The 23,008-nt window shown below is 29.6% G+C and overlaps 2 protein-coding genes across 2 annotated transcripts; one reads left to right on the forward strand and one right to left on the reverse strand.

Moving 5' to 3' along the window:
* Nucleotides 1-470: 470 nt before the first annotated feature.
* On the forward strand, nucleotides 471-9,980 carry stas (Transmembrane protein stas). Its single transcript, XM_014419486.3, has 5 exons — nucleotides 471-963; nucleotides 1,045-1,173; nucleotides 2,673-2,871; nucleotides 3,500-3,638; nucleotides 5,306-9,980. The coding sequence occupies exons 1-5, from the start codon at nucleotides 848-850 to the stop codon at nucleotides 5,473-5,475; spliced, it is 753 nt and encodes a 250-aa protein (XP_014274972.1). The 5' UTR covers nucleotides 471-847; the 3' UTR covers nucleotides 5,476-9,980.
* A 2,038-nt stretch (nucleotides 9,981-12,018) lies between these two features.
* Nucleotides 12,019-15,239, reverse strand: SerRS-m (Seryl-tRNA synthetase, mitochondrial). The gene is made up of 3 exons (XM_014419504.3): nucleotides 14,578-15,239; nucleotides 13,080-13,264; nucleotides 12,019-12,959 (listed from the first exon to the last, which is right to left on the reverse strand). The coding sequence occupies exons 1-3, from the start codon at nucleotides 15,199-15,201 to the stop codon at nucleotides 12,485-12,487; spliced, it is 1,284 nt and encodes a 427-aa protein (XP_014274990.1). The 5' UTR covers nucleotides 15,202-15,239; the 3' UTR covers nucleotides 12,019-12,484.
* Nucleotides 15,240-23,008: the final 7,769 nt, after the last annotated feature.

Genomic DNA, 23,008 nt, shown 5'->3' on the forward strand with positions numbered 1-23,008 from the left:
ATGCTAAATGATTGTTTATTATTATTATTATTGTATATAAGTTATAACTACCAGATATACATATATCTCCTATATGTATGTATTCAAAAACTTATTTCGTCAGGGGGGTACAAAAATAAAATTAAATAACAACACTAATTTTTAATTCTCTCAAAGATTTACGTATTATTATATTCATACAAAATAACTAGGGCATTTAATTTAATAAAGATGTTTTTATCTAGGGAAACAGTATAAAAATTTGTTAGAAGGTCAATGCCAGTAATCCCACCTTTTAATTTCAAGTAAGGAAATAAAGGGTTTTTACGATGAATGTTGAATGATGGATATATTTAGATAAATATATATGTAGGTTTAATACTGACAATATCTCAATCTATCTCTCTTTATATTTAAAAGTGCAGAAGACATACACACAAGTATTTTTTACTGTCATCATAAGTGATTAAAAAAAAGAAATCGTTCTTGCTAGGAAGATCTAACTGGTTTTAATTTTTAGTGATTAGAGGTCAATTAAGTATTTACAGATGAACATATAACTTATTTTCTCTTATGCAATAGTACCTATATGGAATGTTATTGTATGGTCTGATTTGAAACGTCATATAGTCTACAGACATGCCATTTTGAAATGTTTACTAGTTCTGGCATTGTTCAATTAGCTATGAGGAAAGCTAATTATTAATCGAAAAACCCTAGACATTATTATCGGGTCCTAGAAAAATTAATTTAAATTATTTTTATTTTATTTAGAAATTTTTTTTTCTTTTAGACTTGATTTAGTTAAGTTATATGAATTGAATTTTATAATTTTTTGACTCTAAAAGTTCTATTGTGTCTATTAAGAATGCCCTGTAAAACTGAAGTTACTACTAGGACAGCAGTCATTGCTGTAGTATTATTATTTGTTTTGTCATTGTCTGCCCTTGTGTACATTTACTTCAGTTTCCCACAACTTGAAGAGTAAGTTTTTACTTTATCTGGTTATAAACCTTTCAGTATCTACACTTACAGAATTATTGATTGTATTTATGTATATTGCAGGAATGAAAGAAAATATATTAAACTTCCACGTGATATGGATGATGCAAGGAATCTTGGAAAGGTTTTGGATCGCTACAAAGATAAATACTTTTTTGAAGTATTACTTGCTGTATTTGTAGCTTTTATATTGTATCCTTTTTCTCTGTCATTGGTATTGTTACATAGACTGTAGTCTGCTTAGTTTAAATATCTTAGATTCTGCATGGTGTATTTAGTTAGGCATTATAAATATTAGTGGTGACAACCACTATTTTCAGTACATATTTAGTACTCTTAATTTCCTTTTTTTTTAAAAGATGTTAATGTTCAAAACATTTGCCAACAGATACATGTAACTTATTTTGGGTTGTTGCATCCGGATATTTAAGTATTGAAATGTAGGATCTTTAAACTGTATTTCTATGTTTTAGAAAAGTGTATCAAAATTCTGACATTTCAAATAGTTTAAATCTGTGTGGTATTCTACTACTTTATTTTGTTTACTCTAGTGCTAATATTCTATGCTTCTATTTATCCCTGTTGTGGCTCATCAGGCTGGAGGCTTAATTATTTTTTATTAAAAGATTTGCTTTAATATAGTTAAAGTTATGAAACAAGTATGGATGTACTTAAAATATACTATATAAATAATTACAAATGTTGCAAAGTGATCATACTGTGACAAAACTCAAAGGAGAAAGAACTTCACTAATTGTAACACATAAATTTCAGCCTATTACAAACTTTGAGTTACGCTATGTATGGCTGTTATTATCTGTTGAATTGAATATTTACTGCTACAAGATACATTTGTGAGTAGAATGATAAATGGAAATGAGGGATGCTGTTTACACAGTTGTGTTGACAGTACACCTAAGAAACAGATCATTAAGACTATTTGTATTTACAAACTTTGTTTTGACAAACATGAACCAATTCCTTGTCTGTTGTGCCAGCTCAAAATTATAGAGAAGTTATTTTGAGAATGCTACAGAGTAATTGAAACTGAATTAATAAAGAAAAAGTTAATGCAGTAATTAGTTTTTAATCCTTGATTTATAACTTAAGATATATCATTATTACTTTTTTTTTTATGTAAGATTGAAAGTAATAATTGTGAATTATTACCTATGATTAGAGACTAGCATATTTTGTAACTAGTTGCTTATGAAATATTTTTATATTTACATTTAAAATCGTATAATTCATGCAGTTTTCTTTTTAATTTCTTAGTATTATTTTATGTTTGTTTATTTTTTCATATCAATTATTTATTTTAAAAATGGTTTGAAATTAATATCTTAAAACTAAAAATGGTCAATAAATTGCTTCCTTTAGAGACCTAAGGGATGCCTAATTTCTTGCTTACAGGTAATGAATAAGTGGCTGATTCTTTACTGCTATTTTCAGTATTTTTGGAATTCTCCTTCTATAGAGTTAGTTGTGATTCAACTAATAATATATTTTTAAGGTTATTCCATCAGAATTACTTGTTCTGACACACTGCATCAAAATATTTATTAGGCCATTTCATTTTAAAGTCAGGCTTAAATCTAAAAATTTTAATTAACCTTCTGACATAATTTTTCACATATGTACATGTATAATAGAAGAATATTATTCAGTTTTTTCCTTAGTTTCTGTATCAGTCTTCAGACTTTTGCTATTCCAGGTTCCATATCGTTAAGTGTACTTTCAGGATTTCTGTTTCCTTTTCCTCTAGCGCTATTTCTTGTTTGCTTTTGTTCGGCTACAGGAGCATCACTGTGCTATATGGTTTCATATTTTGCTGGACGAAAAGTTATAAAAAAATATTTTCCTGAAAAGGCAGAAAAATATTCCATGATGGTAAGTAATTTTATTTATGAGATTATTGGTGATTTTACAAGCTAAATGATAAATTACAAAAGCTTAATGTATTTATTAGGTATTATGTGTTACCTGTTTGTAAATACTTTATGATATTGTATGTAAAATATATACACATATATATTGTAATATTTAAAAATATTTATTTAAAATAAATAGAAAGGAATTTTATAGTTTTCACTTATTCTCAGATCTAAAGTATAGATTTGAAGAGGGCAAGATCAAATAAAAAGATTAAATATTAAATAGATGTAAGAATTTATCTTTTACTATATATAATATTATAGACTCTAGTCTCAGGGTGGGTTTCTAGGCAATCAGAAACAGACACTAATTTTTAATAACACTTAATTAAATTAATGTCTCTTTTTACAATGTATTTAAATTTAGGTACAAAACTAACCAATTTCATGGAATCTTTTGATGATTTTCTTCATCTTCTTATTCAACAAACTAACACTTGCTGACAATCTTTCCTCTTACAGTTTTTACTCACTTCTCATCTACCAAAGTGTGTTGTTTGGCGATCCAAAAATAACTATTTACTCATAAAAGAGGATATTACAATATATATAAGAAGTTAGTTGACCTAGTTTATTTGTTCCAGGTTGAAAAGCACCGAGACGATATTTTTAATTATATGTTATTTCTCCGAGTAACACCATTTTTGCCAAATTGGTTTATAAATATTGCTGCTCCAGTTATTAATGTTCCAATTTTGCCTTTTTGGTTTGGAACATTTTTAGGTAAGTAATTTTTTTAAAGTAATTATTCGTTAATATTGGATTAATGATTAGCTGATAAATCGGATTATATAAGTTTTAGAATAGGAATGTGGCCAAATTAAAAGGAACTGATTTTTCAAATAAATTAAACTTCAAGCATACCATTCCTGGATTTAGGTGGGCAAGAGGTTGTCCTTGGGCTTCATCAAACCTGTCAAGGAACTTTTGAGCCCATTGATTGTATGGTGAAAGAAGAGTTAATAGATTTAAATAAAGTATCATCATTCTCTTACAGAATGCAAAAAGGGACATATTTTACTAAAAAGAAATTATGAAATAATGGATTAAATGGAATATGGTCTGGGTGCGGTAAAAAAAACTGAGATAATTATACTATTTTTATTGAGCCAACATTTCGCCCCACGTTGCAGGGCTTCGTCATGGCTAAAAAAAATACAAACACTTGACATAGTTACAAAAAAAGAAAAAAAAAAAACTTTGTATCTTTTTTAGCCCTGACGAAGCCCTGCAACATGGGGCGAAACGTTAGCTCAATAAAAATAGTATAATTATTTACTATCTGAGTTTTTTTTACCGCACCCGGACCATATTCCATTCATCTATACACATGGTCAATCATCAATAATCTTCCAGTATGAAATAATCTATTTTTATTTAGTCAGCTATGGATTGTTTATATTCTGCTTTAATTGATTTTTGAGGTGGTTGCATTAAATGATCTGACTCCAATTGATAATGTTAGGTACTCTTGTCCTGACAGTCTTGACAATGTGTGTTCACTTAGGTAAGGTAGTTGTTTAGGAAGTGAAAAGTCAATAGATAGGATGAGACCTGGGGTGCCAGCCCTAAGTGCTCTAAGGATTGTGGCCTATTCCTGGTTTTGGCTGGTATTGGCTTAAGGATGGTAACTTATTCCTACAGGGTACTATTCCTGTAGGTATGAAGGAGGAATGCAAGGCCAGAGGGTAGGCAGCCACCCGATCTTGCAGGAAGGTAACTTCGTTCTACGGCCTCTATTCCTGGATATATGAAGGAAGGGGTATGTAAGCCTGGTTATACGTTTCCAAAAATATAACTCTAGAATGTATTGGCCCACTATAGGTTTGTTCCAAGGACCGGTTCGAGAGTCAGCAAACTGCCAGGAGCATGTGCAGTACGTGTTTTTCCCTTCCAAATCCTCTACTGCGCATGGTCCTGATAGTTTGCTGACTCTCAAACCAGTCCTTGGAACAAACCTTATGTAGATTGTTGTCCTCTGCCTCCTAAGAAGTTGTTTCTTGTGAAGGGAGATTTCACACTAAGACCTTACAATTCTTGCCTACTCTTGTCTTCTGGCCATTAAACGCCATCGATAGGTAATGCATGTAAGATGTTAGCTTTCAGTGGATCAGCAGATTCTGTTGGAATCTTTATTAATTCAAATGATACATTAATATATGTTGCAATGTCTTATATAGTTTTTACATGTTAGAATTAAGGTACTTACTACTACGTACTAATAAATAGTACAAATATTAATATAGTGGTCGCTTTATACGCGTTCCTATGTTAGCTGGTGGGTTAACAAATTATAATTTATTATTATATTAATAATAATTTATTGGAATAACAAATTATAATCTGTTTGATTTCATTTTTTAACTTTTACTTTTTTTTTTTAATTTTAGGAGTGGCTCCACCATCATTTCTTGCTATTCAGGCTGGAGGAACACTTCATGAAATTTCTAGTTCTTCAAGCACGCTTAGCATTACTTCTGTTTTGTTGCTTGCTGGATTTGCTGTTTTGTCCCTGGTTCCTGTGCTATTAAGACAACGGCTTAAAGAAAAGTTTGAATAGCCAACTATAAGAATCTTTTTGAGATCTCTCACAAGAACTGTGATTGTCGCCATTATTGTTAATACTTTAGAGCCTAAAGTGTTCATCGTCTGATAACGTTTTTTTTCTTACACTGTGAAACCTAATGATGTTTTCTCACTGAGGGATTTTTTCTCTTCTAATATATAAACCAAGGTTATCTTTTTTTTTCATTAAGAAAATTATTATTAGTTCAGCAGTATTTTAGTAAGTTTTAGTATTACTTTAGTGGATCCGTCAATATTCATAGTGTGGTCATCGGATGGTGTTGATACAATAATGCCATAATGAATTAGATTTAGAGAATAGAAACAAAAAAGGTATTGAAATTTGGGACCAATAATTTTTTTTTTTGCTACTATAAAAACTACAAATATTTCAGTAAATGTTCATATTTTATAATTTAAAAAGTTTTATTAGGCTTACCTACTGGCCAGAAATTTATTATTACCATAACCGAAGTATTGTAACTTGTTACTGGCATAAAAAAGTGATACTTTCTTCCTTAGTTGGGCAGTACTTGATTAAATTTTTGATTTTGAGTAAAAAGTATATGAATACTGAGTACTAAGGGTAGTAAAGTATCCATGTACTCAATAATTGTAATTACCTCTTGTACTTAAATACTATGTAATTAAAATTTTTGAGTTACTTCATAATCAATCCTTTTCATATTCTCATACAATTTACTTAAAAATGTTGAGTATAAAATATATGAGTACTATGTAGAAAGCAAAATGAATTAGTTATTTCCTTTATATCTAAATAAAAAAAAATAAGTAAATAAAATTATTGCATATTCTTAAATACCTAAATAGGAAAATAGTACTTTAACTACAAAATGATGAATACAATTAGTTTACTTTCACTCAACATTTTTATAAATATTGATTACAAACACTCGCACATTAAAACTGGTTTGAATATGAATTCTCTGTACACATTCTTTAAGTTTTTCTTGAGTACAGATTAGTTTATGTCTACTCATCTTAAAATATTTTGAATACGAATATTGTTTTCTATAGTCAAATATTTTGAGCCATACCTAGCTACTCAATATTCATATACCTTTTACCCAATTTTCCTTTCTTCTATTAGTATGACCATAGGACTGTTAGAGAAACTTCCTCCTTATCTTTTTTTTTTTTTTCATATTATCACTGAATATGGACTGATGACCAAGGACTGATAAAGGCAATTTTGTCCTTATACAAGTTTTAAAAGACAAAACTCTGTGTTTTAATTCTACACTTAATTGGTGGCTAAAAGCATGTTAATAATGTTTATTTATTCTCCCTATTCTTTGAGTAATTTGGGCTTAGTGATTTATCTGAATCAAATCTATTTATGGTATTACAATTTAAAATACATCATTAGTAAATCATGACATTTTCTGAAAGCTTAGTTTATTTTATTGATCAGAATCTGATCTTGATTTCAATCCTAGGTATTTAGTATGATTTGGAAGAGGTTGACCTATTAATATCAATTTAAACATTTAGGACAGTTTTATAAAACTAATCTTGCTAGAATGGACTAAAGCTTAATTGTGTATCCCCAATATTCAGGGTTCAAACAATTTTTGAGTAGGCGATTTTGAAAGGAGGATATAATTAATTTAACCCAAATTTCAAATAGGGGAACAACTTATACATTTGAAAAACTGTTTTATTAGTTATATTGAAAGGAATTTTCAGTACAAAATAAAAACACAAGGCATAGCTTCCCTCTGTATCACTATAAAACAAAATAGAGCCTTGGATTTTTGTTGCAAAATTAAAATTCTTAAACAAAAAATATTAATATTGCTAACAAAACTCAATGTCACAAAAATGTTGATTGGTTCCTTATGGATACTTGAGGGGATTTCCGTCCTAAGGACAGTTTTAATCATTGGTCCTCTCCCTCTTAACATAATATTTATTTATATAATCATAGTTTATTATTTATTTTTGAACTTCCAATATATTAAGAAATTAGTAAAGCTGTAATCACCAACTTTGTATCGATATTAGTAAGAAATGGACACAGGACAGGGGCTACACAGTATCAACTACATACCCCTACAGATCTATTTTATTATATAAATTTAGATTCAGTTAATATCTAATTTTTTCTTAATCTATAAAAAGTAATTGTTCAATTACAAACTTGTAATAGCCTGATAAAAATCTTTCAAAAGATAATTTGTTGAATGTATAAAACCTTGTACAGTAAGCTCTTGCTAATCTGAAGTGTTCTATAATACAAAAATATAAAAAATAAAGAAATAAAAATTTAAGGATTTGTTAATATTCAATTTAAAGTATTTACATGCTGTGAAACCTTCTGTATTATAAATTCTTCATTTTACCAGTCTTGAAACAAACCTTGTCTAAAATGTTCATGTATGTATTGTTATTAATGAAGTTAATTTTTTTGTTATTTACTAATTTGATTTTTTTCTTATACTGCACCCCCCCCAGTTTTTATTAATCTGCATTAGCAAGGGATTTGCTGTCCTCAGTTAATAATGATTGGATATTAATATCTGGTTAATTTTTTTTTACCATAACTTTTATGGTAGCCATTTTTTCAACAAAACAAAAATAAAGATGATATGTGCAATATTGAGGTACAGATGTTAGCTCAGGTCTATTCTTGTAAGATAGAACTGGGCACATCAACAAGTTTTAGTTTGATAATTCAAGTTCGTGATTAAAAAAATATATATTTATGAAAATATGGTATCTCCATTCTGAGCAAGACTGGTCTGGTGGCCATATTAAATTTTGTTTAGAATAAAAAAGTTGTTTTTGATCAATATGTTTTAATGTCAAAACTTATGTATGAAATTTCAATGAGAAAAAACATACATTGGCACTCAGAGTCACAAACTGAATGTAGAATCGGTTTTTGCAATTTGTTCATTTATTACATTAAGAAACTGTAAATATGGCAAATTTATCTGCCTCCACAATTGTCTAACTTGAGAAAAATAGGCAAGTTCTTATTTTTGTTTAATTGCTAGTAGTACATAGAATAAGAGTCTATAGAGAGATAGTTTGATTTTAGGTGAGGAAAGAAAATGTTACTGAATAGTACTAGTTCTTTAAAAAAAAAATTGTTCTAGTGACCTTTTAATTTAAAAAGATATATCTGTGACACTATGTTTATTGAATTAATGTAAAATAAGAAAACTTTGCTGAAGATAGTTTTTTAAACAAAATAAGACCATTCCTGTTTTTATATGAGTCATTCTAGTAGATTTAAATAATGTTTATATTTGTGTATTTCTAACAATAATAGTTATCATTCTAACAAAGATTATTACTTATATACATATGTATTTATATATACATACTACATATGCGTATATTTATTGTCAGGCATATATCTATGTAAAAAGTATTCACAATTTTACTGTCAGAGCTCTATATCAGTTTCTTTAAGGATTAAATGAAGATTGAAGTATTAGTTGAACATTGGTAATCATATTTTATTTTATTTACTGCTGAATATTTAAATAATTTAATATTATTTTTAGGTATTTAATTAAATTTATTACTGAACTAAAATTTCTGATTTAACTTAAAAGCAGTATCTAGTCAACTACGATATGATCACCTTGTTTTTAAACTTGTAGCATATTTTGTTTTAAAGTAACAATTAAGGATAATTGATCCCAGTATTTATAGAAAAATTCTTTGTTTAGTGTTTATTTTTTCAGATACATATTTATTCTTTATGTTAGTTTGAAACTATTTGATGATATTGTTCATACATTATCCTTCAGTTATGATTTTTTCCTGTATTAAGTTATTGTATTATTTTGTTATCATGCCATTAAATTATTATTTATAAATGTGGAATATAATTATGAAAAATACATTTACATACTAGTTAACTTACCTTTACTCCTGTGTTTAAACTAAAACTACAAATAATGCTTTGTTGTTGGAGATAAGTCAGGTGAAAAAGTTGTTTATTTAGTTCCTGTGACTTAGTGGTTGCTTTAGAGAAGAGAGCCTACATAGTTTGGCTGAAATGTTCATATATGTTAAGAAGTCTTACTCTTTTGAACTAATAAAATTAGACTGTATCCTTCAGTGTGCCAATTAGTTTGTGGGATAAATTTCCAAATGATCTTGATAAAATTCCAGCCATAGATAAAATATTTAATACAGTTTATGGTTAATGGTTTAAGGCTTTTAAAAATGAAGACTTTGATGGCACCCAAGGAATTTATAGATAAGTTAAACAATTTTAAGACTAAACTTGAGCCTTAAGTTGTATTTAAAACCATTAGTGCTAGTCTGTATAACCAACAATTAAACATGTGTTTAAATTGAGCTTTTAACAGAAGACTAGAATGGTAGAAAAGACTGAATTGTTAATATTTCTATAAAAAAAAGTAAATTGTTAGAAGTGAACTGGAAGATTATATATACATCTACCTTATTTCTCAAATACAGTTTCTTCACAATAATAATTGTTCTTTTCTTTGTCTTCAACTTTTTTTTTTTAGCCCTTTGATTTGAATCTTATAAAAAATGCTTTAAAAGAACCTGAATTATATACATAATCATTGATTATAGTATTGTTTCCTTCTGAATTAAATTGGAATGAAATATGTTTTCTAATCTAATCATTAGTAAAGGTTTTCAAACCGATCCTGAGACAATTATGTTTAAAATATTACATTCAAGCCCTTGTGAGATGAGATTGATTATTTCTTTGAATAGTTCCTCTTATGGACTTCTGGCTGGCTGCCTTAAAAGATAAGTGTGTATCAAGTTTCATCTGGGAGTAAGTGAAATAATTTGTTCCCAGTAGATAATTATACTTATTCAATCATCGAAAAAAGCTAAAAATTATATTTTACAAAGGTAAACTGTAAATAGTAAAAAAGACTAACACAAAAAAGTGAATAGATTCCAATACAAATACCAGAATTTAATTTTAAAAATGTTTAGATTTGGGTGACTCGATGAATTTGTGTAAAGACTTCAATAGACAATTCAAATATCACTTCTGTCTTTTAATTTTAATTTTCTTAGTGGATTATCAATTATTTTTCCTGGACAAAATATTGAGTAATTTTTATCTAAATAATATAAAAATAAATTTTTATTATCTCTGCTTTCTACATTTTTTTTTTATTTTACTTAACAGCTAGACAAATATTTATATATTTGGTGAATCTATATTACTTTTATTCTTTTCTTTCAGTCATTTAAAATTGCCTGCAGTTGTTTTTCAATTCTTCTAAAAAAAAAAAGCTCTTAAGTCAGGTTAAAAAGGACTAAATTAAATTTTTAATAGTACTGGTAAATTGTTCTTTTTACTCTCCCCACCACTATATTAAGGAGGGTGTTGTAATCTGGTCGAATTTTTTAAGTGCAATTTTCAATAGATTGATTCGTTTAAGAGCTCTGATTCCAAAACATCATTTTTGGCCAATGGCCTGTGTGTCAGTTCAACTTTAATCTCTTGAACGAGTGGGCCAATTTCGTTGCCTATTTATTTTGTTTTTCAAGATTTAGGTCCTCAATGCCAGTGTAACAAATTGGAATCTGCAGAGTAACAAAACATATTTTTTTCTCCAGACTGTAACCAACACAGTTCTAACGATTTTGATGAAACTTGCAAATAGTCTTCTACTTAAAGCCACTTTTCATAAATCTTTGAGAAAAAGTTATGAAGATAAGAAAACTATATTTGTGTATAACTGAAAATGTGTACATTTTTTGGTAAACTAAGAGTATGTTCATTTGAAAGCTAATCAAAAAATTACTATCTGTGTCATTGATGTATGACTATCTGTATCTTGGATGGGTATGACTGATTTTTTTTGCTTTGTTTTTATGGAATATTTATATAGACAGTTAAAAATCAATTTTTGCTTTTTCACATAAGTAATCCAAAAGCTACTTATCCATCATTCATATAATAATAATAATAGTTTCAATAAAAACTGAAAATATTGGTTAAATAATTTCTTAAGGAATCTCAGATTTCTTTAAAAAAATTAATTTCTCGTGAAAATATTTTTAATAGAATAAAATTTGTATGATATATATTTATTTAAATTGTAGCAAACCTTAATTGAAAAAAAATTGTATTATCTATATTTATTTAAATTGTAGCAAACCTTAGTTTAAAAAAAAAATTGCATGATCTATATTTGTTTAAATTATAGAAAATCTTAGTTTAAAAAAACAAAACAATAAAATTCTTTATTAACATTCTGTTATATCTTAATAATTTTGTATGTGAAAAAAGTCCGAGTAGATGATCTTACTGTCCGCACCCCCCTCGACCATGTCCACATATCAAAATTACAGTCAACTATAAACACCTCAGTAATAATTTTATTAATGACTAATCTGTCCAAAAAAATTTTATCTCTTGTATTTTAGAAAAAAAAACTCCCTGTCTTGTCAGTGTTTTTTAAATAAATTGTTTAATAAATAATCTCTGAATTATATGACAAAATTTTTATTTTACTTATAATAACTGTACAAGTACAAATTAAAATGCTAGGATAAAGACTTGAATTTATTTTGAATTTGAATATATTTATTTTATATTGAAAAAAGTAATACAATTTTAACTACAGAATACATGTTAATTAGAGTTATCAAATTTAAGCAACAAGTAGTACAGTTAAATGAACAGTTGTATAATGTGTAAAATGGAGGTTGGACCACCTTTGTTTTTAATAAAATTTAGAATGTTGTAGACATTCTGGTATTGCTTAATTATGAAAATTTACAAACTTTTATATTCCTAGACTTCTATGGTCTATGATACAAAGAATGGTGGAATGGACATTGCCAGTTTATCTACCACTATATTCATGGTAATTGTTAGTTATACTACGTAAGGCAACCTTATTGTAACAAAAGAAACAATATTGATGAGTTTTGAAACTGAAATAGATATAACTGACACAAAAAAAAAAAAAAAAATATTTTGGTCTAAAGTAATTTATTACCCTAAAACTTTGTTAACTAAATCTTTGATGTACTTTGAAAACACTAGGTTTGGGAAAACTACAATTAGAAATATTTCTAAATCCTAGAAATGGCTCAAGAACTTCAGGAAGAATGACCCTGCCATCTTCCTCTTGATAAGTTTCGAGCAAGGCAATAATTAGCCTAGGTATAGCACAAGCTGTGCCATTTATAGTATGGAGATAGGAGTCTCCTGAAGTAATTCCTAATCTTCTTGATTGATAGTCAGTGCAGTTACTAGCACTTGACAATTCTCCCCATTTCTTTTTTCCTGGTAGCCAGCCTTCAATATCAAACTTTCTTGCTGCTTGTGCCCCAAGCTCATGAGGAGGCATATCCAATGTTCTGAGAACAAGACCTAAGGAGTTGAATAAATCTTCTTGTATCTGGACGAATTCATTTAATAAAGAATCTGATTGGCTTGAAGGAGAAACGCCAAACATTTCTACCTTGGTGAACTGATGAACCCTACAACAAACTGTTTTTTTACTATTCAAAATGACTGTTTGGACAATTATTTTTTATCTTATTAATGAAGATTTAATATTATAAACATGCCATGATTAATATCAGAAGGGCTAAAAATACCTATATATCCCTTTTTCTTCAGATATTTTAGAAGTTTCAGCTCTGAAACATCTACTTACTGCAGCGATTTTCAGAGGAAATTTTTTGTCAACGAGTTTTATGTTACTCAGGTAATATGCTATTCCCATTTCTGCAGTTCCTGAGAGACATAAATCTTTCCATTTTGACTGGTCTAAAGTATACACCTAAAAGAAAAACATGAGCAATAGTTTTCATTATTAATTAGCAACCTTGTATGAAGTTCTATATCACATAAAAAAAACACTGAAACCAAAGTAATTAGGAATATAAGAAGTTTTATAATAAAAAAAAATTAGATAAATATGTTTACATCTAAAATAGCTTAAGTAATTAGTTGTTCTGAAGACAAATAACTGCCAGTTTTATGACTGTTAATCAAAATAATGCTACAACTATTTATAAACTGAATGGATGGCCAACCTATATGAAATATATTCCAGTTGTAATCAGAAAAATATTTTCTTAGTTCTAAAAGAAAGGATTAGACATCTGATTATAATTTCAGCCTATAGTCATTAAAGATGACAGAACAAGATATCAAGTTTACTTTAACATACTAGGCTCTAAATACATTAAACAGAACCTTTTAGACATAAAATTATGTTTATTGGGATGATTATTTTCAATATAAAGGAAGTGAATGGCTATATTAAACCCTTATAACAAATTGGCATGGGAATCACTGAAAAAAATAGCAATGATTAAAATCACACACAACAGATTTCAATTTGGAGTACGAGAGGGCTCTCATGTGCTACACTACTAAAATAAATTATATATAATTATTATTTGGGAAATAATTTTGACAGGAGATAAGGAGTTGATAAAGGTGTTTCAAATGATGTTGGAGTTAAAGGATGAAGATAGTATAATTGATTATGAGGAATACAGTGTAAGATCCAAGTTCATAATCTAATATGAAAATATAGGGAATAAGAATAGAGAAATAAAGCATTATTATAGAGAACTGGAGCCTAAAATCAAAGAACATTTACTAATCTTAGTTAAATTTTAGTTTATTAGCATTCTCCAAGAAAGGATAGGTTGGAGAGTTAACACAAAGGTAAGCTGTGATCAATTATAAATCCAATTAAGTTATAAACATTACTAAAACCTAAAGAGTAAGTATTGCGACTTTATGCTAGTTCATGTCAGACAGGTTTCAAAAGTAATTTTTTGATGAGTGAACTGGGCTAAAAAATACTCCTTTTTACCAGATTGGATAGGGTGGAGCTGTCCTGAGAAAGATGGTATAAAGTTTTGGAGTAAATGCTCCAGGACGATTACATTTTTCTGAAGTTGAGGCAGGAATTTTAAATGGTTAAGGGAATTTTTAAATTGAATATTCTGTAATATAAAACACTATATGAACACCTTAACTTGCAGAACAAGCAATCAATTGTGATAAATTGGTTGTAGAAAACACGAACCAATGTTGACTAATCATGAACCAAAATTGAGTAGTTTATAAAATTACCTGGTTCCTTTTGCCTCTTGTCTCCATTCCACACATTTCTATTATATTTCTAGGTAGAATGTCTGGAACGGATAAAAGACTAAAGTTCAATTTTTTTAATTTAAACAAGGCATATTTTATTAATGCTTGTTCCAGTAAAGCTAACTGATCTAGCAAGTAATAACTTCTAGGTCCTGTGAACTTTGATACATCAGTTCGACATAAATTGAATTTATTGGCAATTTCTTCAAATGTTAAAAACTTAAACGATGCTTCCTTTAATCTCCCTATTTCCCTAACAATTACTGGTTCTTCATTTAAATGAGATATTTCAGAATGGGACATGTTTGGTATTTTTAATGCAGCTTTAATTAATTCAGATTTGAGAAAATCTTTATTATCAGACGAACTATTCAACCAATCTTTGTGCAATTTAAGAACTTTGTTGATATCACCAATCCCTTTTCGTCTTTTTATATTATTCATAATTTTATCATGATTGGCGGGATCACATAAAAAGCTAAAATTTAAATCAGGCCTACAGCCATGTTCGGTTATGTTTGATGATAAGGAACTATATTTATATTTAAAACATAACCGACATGCATATTTGTTAAAAATATTTGAAGTCACTTCTTTGAACATGTTTGAATTATAAAGGTAACACTAAAATATAACGTTCACTAAGGAGTGCACAATGTGAAAAACCAAAGATGTAGGAGCAGTCATGTTAACATAATAATTCATACAAAACATGACGGTTTAATTCTATATTTATTCTCAGAAGAATTATGCCATCCAAGTAGTAAAGTAAAGACGATCAATAGATTTAAACACATTCTTAGTATGTAAAAGGTACATTTTATATTATTATTTATTTTTTATAATTGATTTCATTCAGTTGAAATGAGCTAAATTTCGAAATTAGAACATGGGACAGGTCTAAGTGCGTTTCTTTAGAAGAAAATGAGGATGTATCCATTTTTTTGGAAGACAAGATATTTATTTATTTGGAAGAGATTACTAAAATCAAGATATTAAAAAAAAAAATGGAAAGAAACATTACTAATGTGATATACCACCCTGGAATTAATCACTTACACAAACAGCCTAAGAGTGATTTCACTGGTGTGTTTGCTATTAGTGATGTGTCTATAACAGTTAAAATGTAATAAACTAGTCAAAGCTCCACCATCAAAGCTTCAGGCATCATCAGCACTCAAAATCTCACTGTCATGTCGACGTACATTGTAGCTATGTGTACTTACATTTAGTGGGTTAACATGTGTAGTAAAAGTGCTGTCTTAGGAAATCTAATGCACACGAACCTATTAAAGAATAACAACTAGAAATGAATTGCGTGCTTGGTATCCACAGAAATAAAGGACCATCATTAGGTTAAATTCCATTGTCTTAAAAATGAAAAAAAACACAATTACTGTAGCAGCCATAGAGAATAGGAAAATAGGCTACCTTATAGTTCTGTACCAATTCATTTTAAATTTCTTTTATATATAATATATATTAAAATAAAAAATTCTCTTCTAATGAAAGCTAATTCATGATAATAATACATGTAAGTCAACGAGATATAAATAAACGTTCCTACCACCTGTGGAGTGCCCCAGGGCTCTGTGCTGGGACCAATCTTATTCGTGCTTTTCACAGCCCCAGTGGTATCGATCCAACATCCGAAGGCAGTGCTTGCTGCCTAATTAGATGACAACGGCATCTACGCCTCCAGCGTTAATGCTCCAACTGCACTGTCTCATGCACAGGAAGCGGCTAACACCATCGCTGCTGAACTCAAGCGCATTGGAACTAAAGTAAATTTCGCCAAGACAGACGCTATCGTGATGTCATACCAAAAAGGTAAGAAACCACTGCCTACGCACTTCAGGATTGAAAAGGTCGACCAAAGGATCTGCACATCCTTGCTCTATCTGGGAGTCACTCTCGATCGCCATCTCACATTCTCGAGCCATGTTCGTTAGAAGTTGAAGCTGGCCCGTCAAAAGAGCTATCGACTCTACCATCTGCTGAAATCTCCGCAGCTCTTGCTCAGACTCAAGCTCCAAATATATAAAGACGTCATTCAACCGACGCTGCTCTACGGTGCACCTCTACTCCAACATATGTACAAGACCACACTCAACAGGTTGCAGAGATTCCAGAACTCCGTCCTTCGACAAATCGTACGAGGAACAGCGTTGCAGAGGGCCAGAAACACTGTCATCCACGATGAGCTCCAGCTGCCCTCTGTGCCGGAGTTCATTGGCCGGAGACACATCAAATGTTTGACTGCTCTTCAGTCTGAACCTAATTTCTATCACCACCAGCAAAGCGGACCCTCCCCGCTCAACATAGTTTAAATGGCGCACATAGCGCCATCGTTACAGCACACACAGTACGTACCTGCAACACCCCTTAAAGTACAATTAATTCTACCCATAGGTAGAAAAAGGAAGGAAACTTCAACTAGCATCTTTTGTACTATTTATTATTTATTTTTCAATTTGGAGGGTAAGAAAAAAAAAAATTATATTTTGCAACTCTTAATTCTCTTCTAATAATTAAGCGTTTTTTCTAAACATTTATAATTTAACTAATTGCAATTGTAGTTTGATTATGAATCTACCCGCGATTTATGTGCTCTCTTGAGTCCGTAGGAGGTTTTCTTAATGATCTCTAATGTTCAGAGAGGCAGATTATCGAAATGATTTTATGCTTCAGTAATGTAAAGATTTAAAATTCTACCATGTCAGAAATGAATTTTCCTTAAAACTTATATTTGTAAAGTTGTAAATTAATATAAAATTCAGTTTAAATCCCATAACATACTTTCGTTTACGTATGCACAAACGTATTTTCCTTAAAATAACCATTAGTTTTTCGAAAATCGCTTGTAAAGGTTTAAAAAGTGAAAGTGGGATTATAGGTATAAAAATGATCTAGTCTAAACTTGATTAAATGTCATCTAGTACTTTCGCTAACTCATGCGCAAAAGTAATTTCTTGTACCCGTCTTTATTTCAGGATCGACTCGCTCCATGGTTTTTCTTCTCAAATCATTAAACATGAAATACAGGTAATCATATACACTATAAAAATGAAAATATGAAAAAAAAGGAATATTTCCAGAAAATACAATTTTCTGAAAACAAAAGTTAGGAATTATTGAAACTATTCTTAGAGAAAAAAAGCTGCTTTGCTTTGAGATTTTTTCACAATGAATGTTTGTTAGTCACCATTCATGTCATTTAGAACAAATCTTCGAACGGCTGACAAATCTAGCTTCTTGGGAACATCCTAGTTGTAATATTTAGTCATTTATAAATAGCTGTAATAAATTGATTTTTTTTTTGATTTAATCCATTCTTATAGCTAAATAAATTAGTAAGAGGGATTCCCGATTCGAGAACTATGTACGTTATACACATTATCAGCATTTCCGATAGAATCCTTAATCCACGGGATCTGCTTAATACAGGTGAATCAATTGATAATTTCTGTTGATAATCAATTCAAGGAAGGTTAAATGACAATTAGATCGTTAGTCTTCTTCTTTAAAAAACTATTTTTAAACGTTTTGAAACATTTTAACAAACAGATTTATATTACAATTTACAGAAGTTCGAAGGATGTTTCCCCGCTGAAATTGAAACTGAAATAGTACTAACTTAAAATTATTATTTTATTTATCTAATCAATAAACATTCATCTAAATCATACGTAGGCTACCCCCGACCCACTGTAAGATTTAATCCAGGTCGTGAGACACTTTGAACCCCCTCACCAAAAAAAAAAATAAAAATAAATATTACACTACTTACTCATACTCACAGAACCAAGTTAGCGAACAAGCCGAGTGGCTGCGATTATCAAAGAGTAAGGCGGCAAACACCAAAGCCTTTGATGTTTGCAGCCTGACTGGCAGCACAACAAAAGATTATTGCTTCTCAATTGTTCTACACTAGATGATTGTAGATCATTTCTTCATTTTGCCTATTAATTTAATGTTTTTTTTTCTGGTTTTAGAGGGATAAAAAAACAAAAAAACTTTAGTTCAGTTCTATTTGAGCTATTGAGGTGATGACTTCGACAAGCGATATCCTAGCGAACTGCTAGTGTCGTCAATTTGCTTTGTGACTTCGTGTGCCATGGTCAAAATTAGTTGGTGTATGCAAAGATGGTGCACCTTCTGCTTCTGCTTACGTAAAGTCTTCATCGGAATTTTGAATGAAAATGCAACTGAATTAAATGTGCAAACAGATGATTTGGTAGCCCTTCATTGCATTATCCACCAACAGAACTTGTGTTCTAAGTCTACTCGACTCCAAAATGTTATGAATGTGGTAGTAAAAACCATAAATTTTATTCGATCCCGAGGACTTAACCATCATCAGATCAAGGCATTTTTGGATAATTATCAGCCGAATATAACGACGTAATATATTATTGTGAAGTCAGATGGCTAAGCAAAGGGAAAATACTGAAACGGTTTTACGAGCATGGAAATGAGATAGAAAATTTTATGCAAATAAAAGATAAATCACTACTATCTGAATTGAGCGACCCAAAATGGATATGTTATTTAGCATTTATAGTCGACGTAACAGGCTATTTGAATGATTTAAATTTGAAACCTCAAAAACAAGGACAGTCATTTGAAATGTTTCAGAACAATATCCGCTTGTGAGAGTCGGAGCAATTTTCGAACAGATTTAGCAATTTTGAAAAACACGGATGACTGTTTCAATTTATTTGCTACTCCAACAAAAAGTAATGTACTAAATGCTCCAATACACTTGCAAATACTTTACAATTACAAATACACTTGCGAATGGAGTCGATCGAGATTCAAGACTCACCCCTAAAATCTAAATTTGAAGAAGTGGAGTTGTGCTATTTCTACAAAAAATACCTCGAAAAAGACCATTTCCTGGAGCTTAGAATCGCAAGAAGGTTGAATTGTGCGTTTGGGAGTATTTATAAATGCGAACAGTTCTTTTCAATGATGAAGGCTAATTAATCAAACCATAGTATAAGGTTGACTGACGATAATTTAGAAAATTCTTTACGTCTTTGTATCAGTGGAATAAATCCAAACGTCGATAGATTAATTTACCAAATGCAAGCTCAGGTATCCTATTGATTTCAGTCTCGCTATTTAACTTTCGTAGTTTGTAATAATTTCAAATTTCACGATTTAATTATAATGTTGTACCTATTTTTTTCATTTCATTTTGTTATTTTAATAAATTGTATTATAACAACAATGTCGTATTATTTCATGTCGGATATCAATCGTTAAAAATTATGAGCACTACTTCAAAACACTACTTTTAAACGCGGCCCACGAACGTATTTGCACATTAAAGTTTGGCCCACAACATGTCAAAGGTTGTCCATACCTAGTCTAAATGCATACAGATATACGTGATTATATTTGGTACGGTAGTGGAACATTCCTTGAGGATTTAAGGTCAGCAGAACAGAAGTCAGAAAAATAAAATATAGCAGAATTAAATGTTGTAGCTAAGGAAAAGTGGGTAGAAGAGGATAGTAAAATGTTGAAGGATGTGAACTCAGTAATAAGTAAGTTGTAAACAGTTTACAATATTTTGATGTTGATAATTCAGATGTTATTTATTTTAATTTGTAAATGTCACACCGCACGCAAAATAAATTTAAAGAACAAGAATAAATAAGTCAAGTAAAAACAAAGAAACTAGTTGTATATGTTGATATATTAGTTGTGTGTGTTGATATCCTTTAGAAAGAAGAATTCTCAAAACCGAGGAAAGAATATAAGAAACAATACTCAATAATTAAAAAAGTTAACAGAGAATGCAAATAAAAAGTAAGAGTCCATAAAGAGAAACTGGAAAGAGGATTTGTAATAGGAGAGTTTACGAAGGAGTTGCCATTTTACTTTAAAAGCAGAGGAGATGACTTTATGGAATTGGTTGGGTTTTGGTCGCCTAACTGTTATTTGCGTCAAGTTGCGGAGCATCCTAAAACTTGATAGTCTTACTAGCTTAGTAAGCCTGACGTGCCTCCCGCCGCTCTACGCCTTCGCAGATCTTTTATTTCTGGGCAGGGATACAGGAGGGATATATATATATAGGATAGGAGGGAGCAGGACTGCGACGGAGGTGTTGGTTTTACGAGGGGTATTGGTATTAAGCAAGCTGAGAAGATTAGAAGTTGTGTGTACATTGGAATTAAAGAAAGTGTTAGAATAGATTTCGCTCAAATTCAGAGTCTCAAGGTCAAATATAATGTTTTCATGAATGAGGGCGTCTGGGCTTCCGTCGAAAACTCGAATTCAAACTTTTCACGATCACAAGAGGAAGGGAAAGTCCTCTATATTTCTTATATAGGTTAGTAAAAGTAAAAAAAATATATGCTTACAAAAGAACTAAACAAGTAAAAAAATAATTATTCCATGTTTTGAACACTCCTGGAAATCAATTTTTTTAAAATCTTTAATAGCAATTCATAGAAACTAAATACGTATAAATGTTTCTACCTTTTTCGTAAAATATAGTTAAGGAATGTGTAAATTAGATACACAGGACCGGAGGATTGATACCTAGTTCGTCTATACAGATTTTATCAAATTCCGTTACTAACTCTTGCGCGTGCATAAACATAAAAGTTTTTTTCATCTGCACACCTTATATGACGAAAACGGTTTGTCTGATTTGGCCCAACTTTTCAAATAAAAAATAAAGTAAATAAAATTGAGGGATAAAAAATAAGTTAGAATAGTGAGAAACAGAAATGAAAAAAAGAAAAAAGAAATAGAGATGAAACTAACTTTCATCCCCCAACCAATATACTTATAATATACTATAAGTAATATACTTGGCCAACATTGTATTTAATAATGTTTTATATACTCATTCCTTTTCTAGGTGTACACTTCTTCAAAATAAATTTTTCATAATCTCCAAATTACTGAAAAGTGAAACATTAAACTTTGATTGATCTGATTAAATGTTAATGACTTAAATCATCGTTCCCTTCGACCGTTCAAATATTCATTTTATTATAGAAAAAACTGTATTGATAATGAAGTTCTTCGAACCATCGGTTTGAAGGAATACTTTTGTAATTAATGTTACTTTTATCTTTTATTAAGAAGCATTATTTTTATCTATTTATTTTATCTTATTTTCTTTTAATTATAACATTGTATATAGTTAGGAGCGTCTTTTGGAGGAGACTATATCCCCCATAATCAATTATTAAAAAAATAAAATGTGACGGTTATATCAACCATGTAAGGCCCACCAGAGCCCTGTTGCATAATGAAAGCTAATAGTATTGGTTCATAGTATAAGTATAGAAACAACGTTGTAATTACACTAATACTTATCATTTTTCATAATAGGTAGTCCTCCCTATATTAGTGATATTACAGGAGTTAAAAAGTAATAAAGTACAAATTACCATTGTACAAGTTAGTGTAATTGTATTAAGTTAAATCTACAAGGCTAATAGTATTAGTTTGTACTTTATTATGAAACAGGGCTCAGGCCGATCTCGTATTAAATAAATAATAATAAAAAAAAAAAAGGAATATTGAATTTTATGTTAATTAAGACATTTTTGGAAAGTTTTCTTTACTATTGTTGAGTCAAAATGAATCAACTGTTGTTCCAAACGAACAACAGTTGTTACTGTTTCGTTCTTTCGTTTGCCACTAATTTTGTTTGTTAATGAGCCACCGCTCACCGCGAAAATAACAGTTCTATAGTGAATGTTAGTTACTACAGACCGTTATATAATCTTAGAGGAAGTACACTACAAGGGAAGAGAAGGTAATGTAATTTTTTACATTCAAATATCTAACTATCTGAACAAAATATTAAAATGGAGTATTTAAAAAAAGTAAATTAAGAATAATTAGCGATAATCATCCATGTACCGAGTAAAACTAAAGTAAATATGAGGTTATGAATATTTTTACTGTCATTTCTTTTGGTAATTATTTATAATAAGAAACTTTAGAGTAATAATTTATTTTAAAGTTTTACTTAGAAAATAATCATTTTCAATAATTTGAGTAAAATAATGTGTATAGATAGAAAATTATTAATGTTATATAATCAAAATTAATTTATAAATGGTTATTTTAAAAATTATTTATATAAATAAAAAAATAATCTTTTCCAAATTAGAATAATGACAGCTGCTGATCATGAAACGTTTATCTCTTTTCAAACTTGTTATTTCTGCCTACGACCGAATAATAACGGAATCCAATACGGAAACATATAGAATGGTATTCTATGGCTCATTTCTTTTGTTCTTTTAATGAACTCATTTTTTTTTTGTATCAGCTTTTAAGGACTGTTGTTTCTATTCAGAAAAAGGTTTATTTAAATTTTGTAAGAATAGCAGAAGCGCCCTGCTCTGATAACTGCTCCAAAGAATTCATA

This window comes from Halyomorpha halys, unplaced genomic scaffold (genome assembly GCF_000696795.3).
Source record: "Halyomorpha halys isolate HHAL.00 unplaced genomic scaffold, Hhal_1.1 Scaffold239.1, whole genome shotgun sequence".
NCBI lineage: Eukaryota > Metazoa > Arthropoda > Insecta > Hemiptera > Pentatomidae > Halyomorpha > Halyomorpha halys.

What these genes read in the sequence shown, in the direction of transcription:
- stas (XM_014419486.3), top strand. Translation starts at nt 848, where the DNA reads ATGCCCTGTAAAACTGAAGTTACTACTAGGACAGCAGTCATTGCTGTA. An exon ending in GTATTTGTAGCTTTTATATT is followed by an intron (nt 1,174 to 2,672) that starts GTATCCTTTTTC and finishes TTTCTGTATCAG; the next exon opens with TCTTCAGACTTTTGCTATTC. An exon ending in TTGGTTTGGAACATTTTTAG is followed by an intron (nt 3,639 to 5,305) that starts GTAAGTAATTTT and finishes TTTTAATTTTAG; the next exon opens with GAGTGGCTCCACCATCATTT.
- SerRS-m (XM_014419504.3), bottom strand. Translation starts at nt 15,201, where the DNA reads ATGTTCAAAGAAGTGACTTCAAATATTTTTAACAAATATGCATGTCGG. An exon ending in CAAGAGGCAAAAGGAACCAG is followed by an intron (nt 13,265 to 14,577) that starts GTAATTTTATAA and finishes TTTTTCTTTTAG; the next exon opens with GTGTATACTTTAGACCAGTC. An exon ending in GAAGAAAAAGGGATATATAG is followed by an intron (nt 12,960 to 13,079) that starts GTATTTTTAGCC and finishes AGTTTGTTGTAG; the next exon opens with GGTTCATCAGTTCACCAAGG.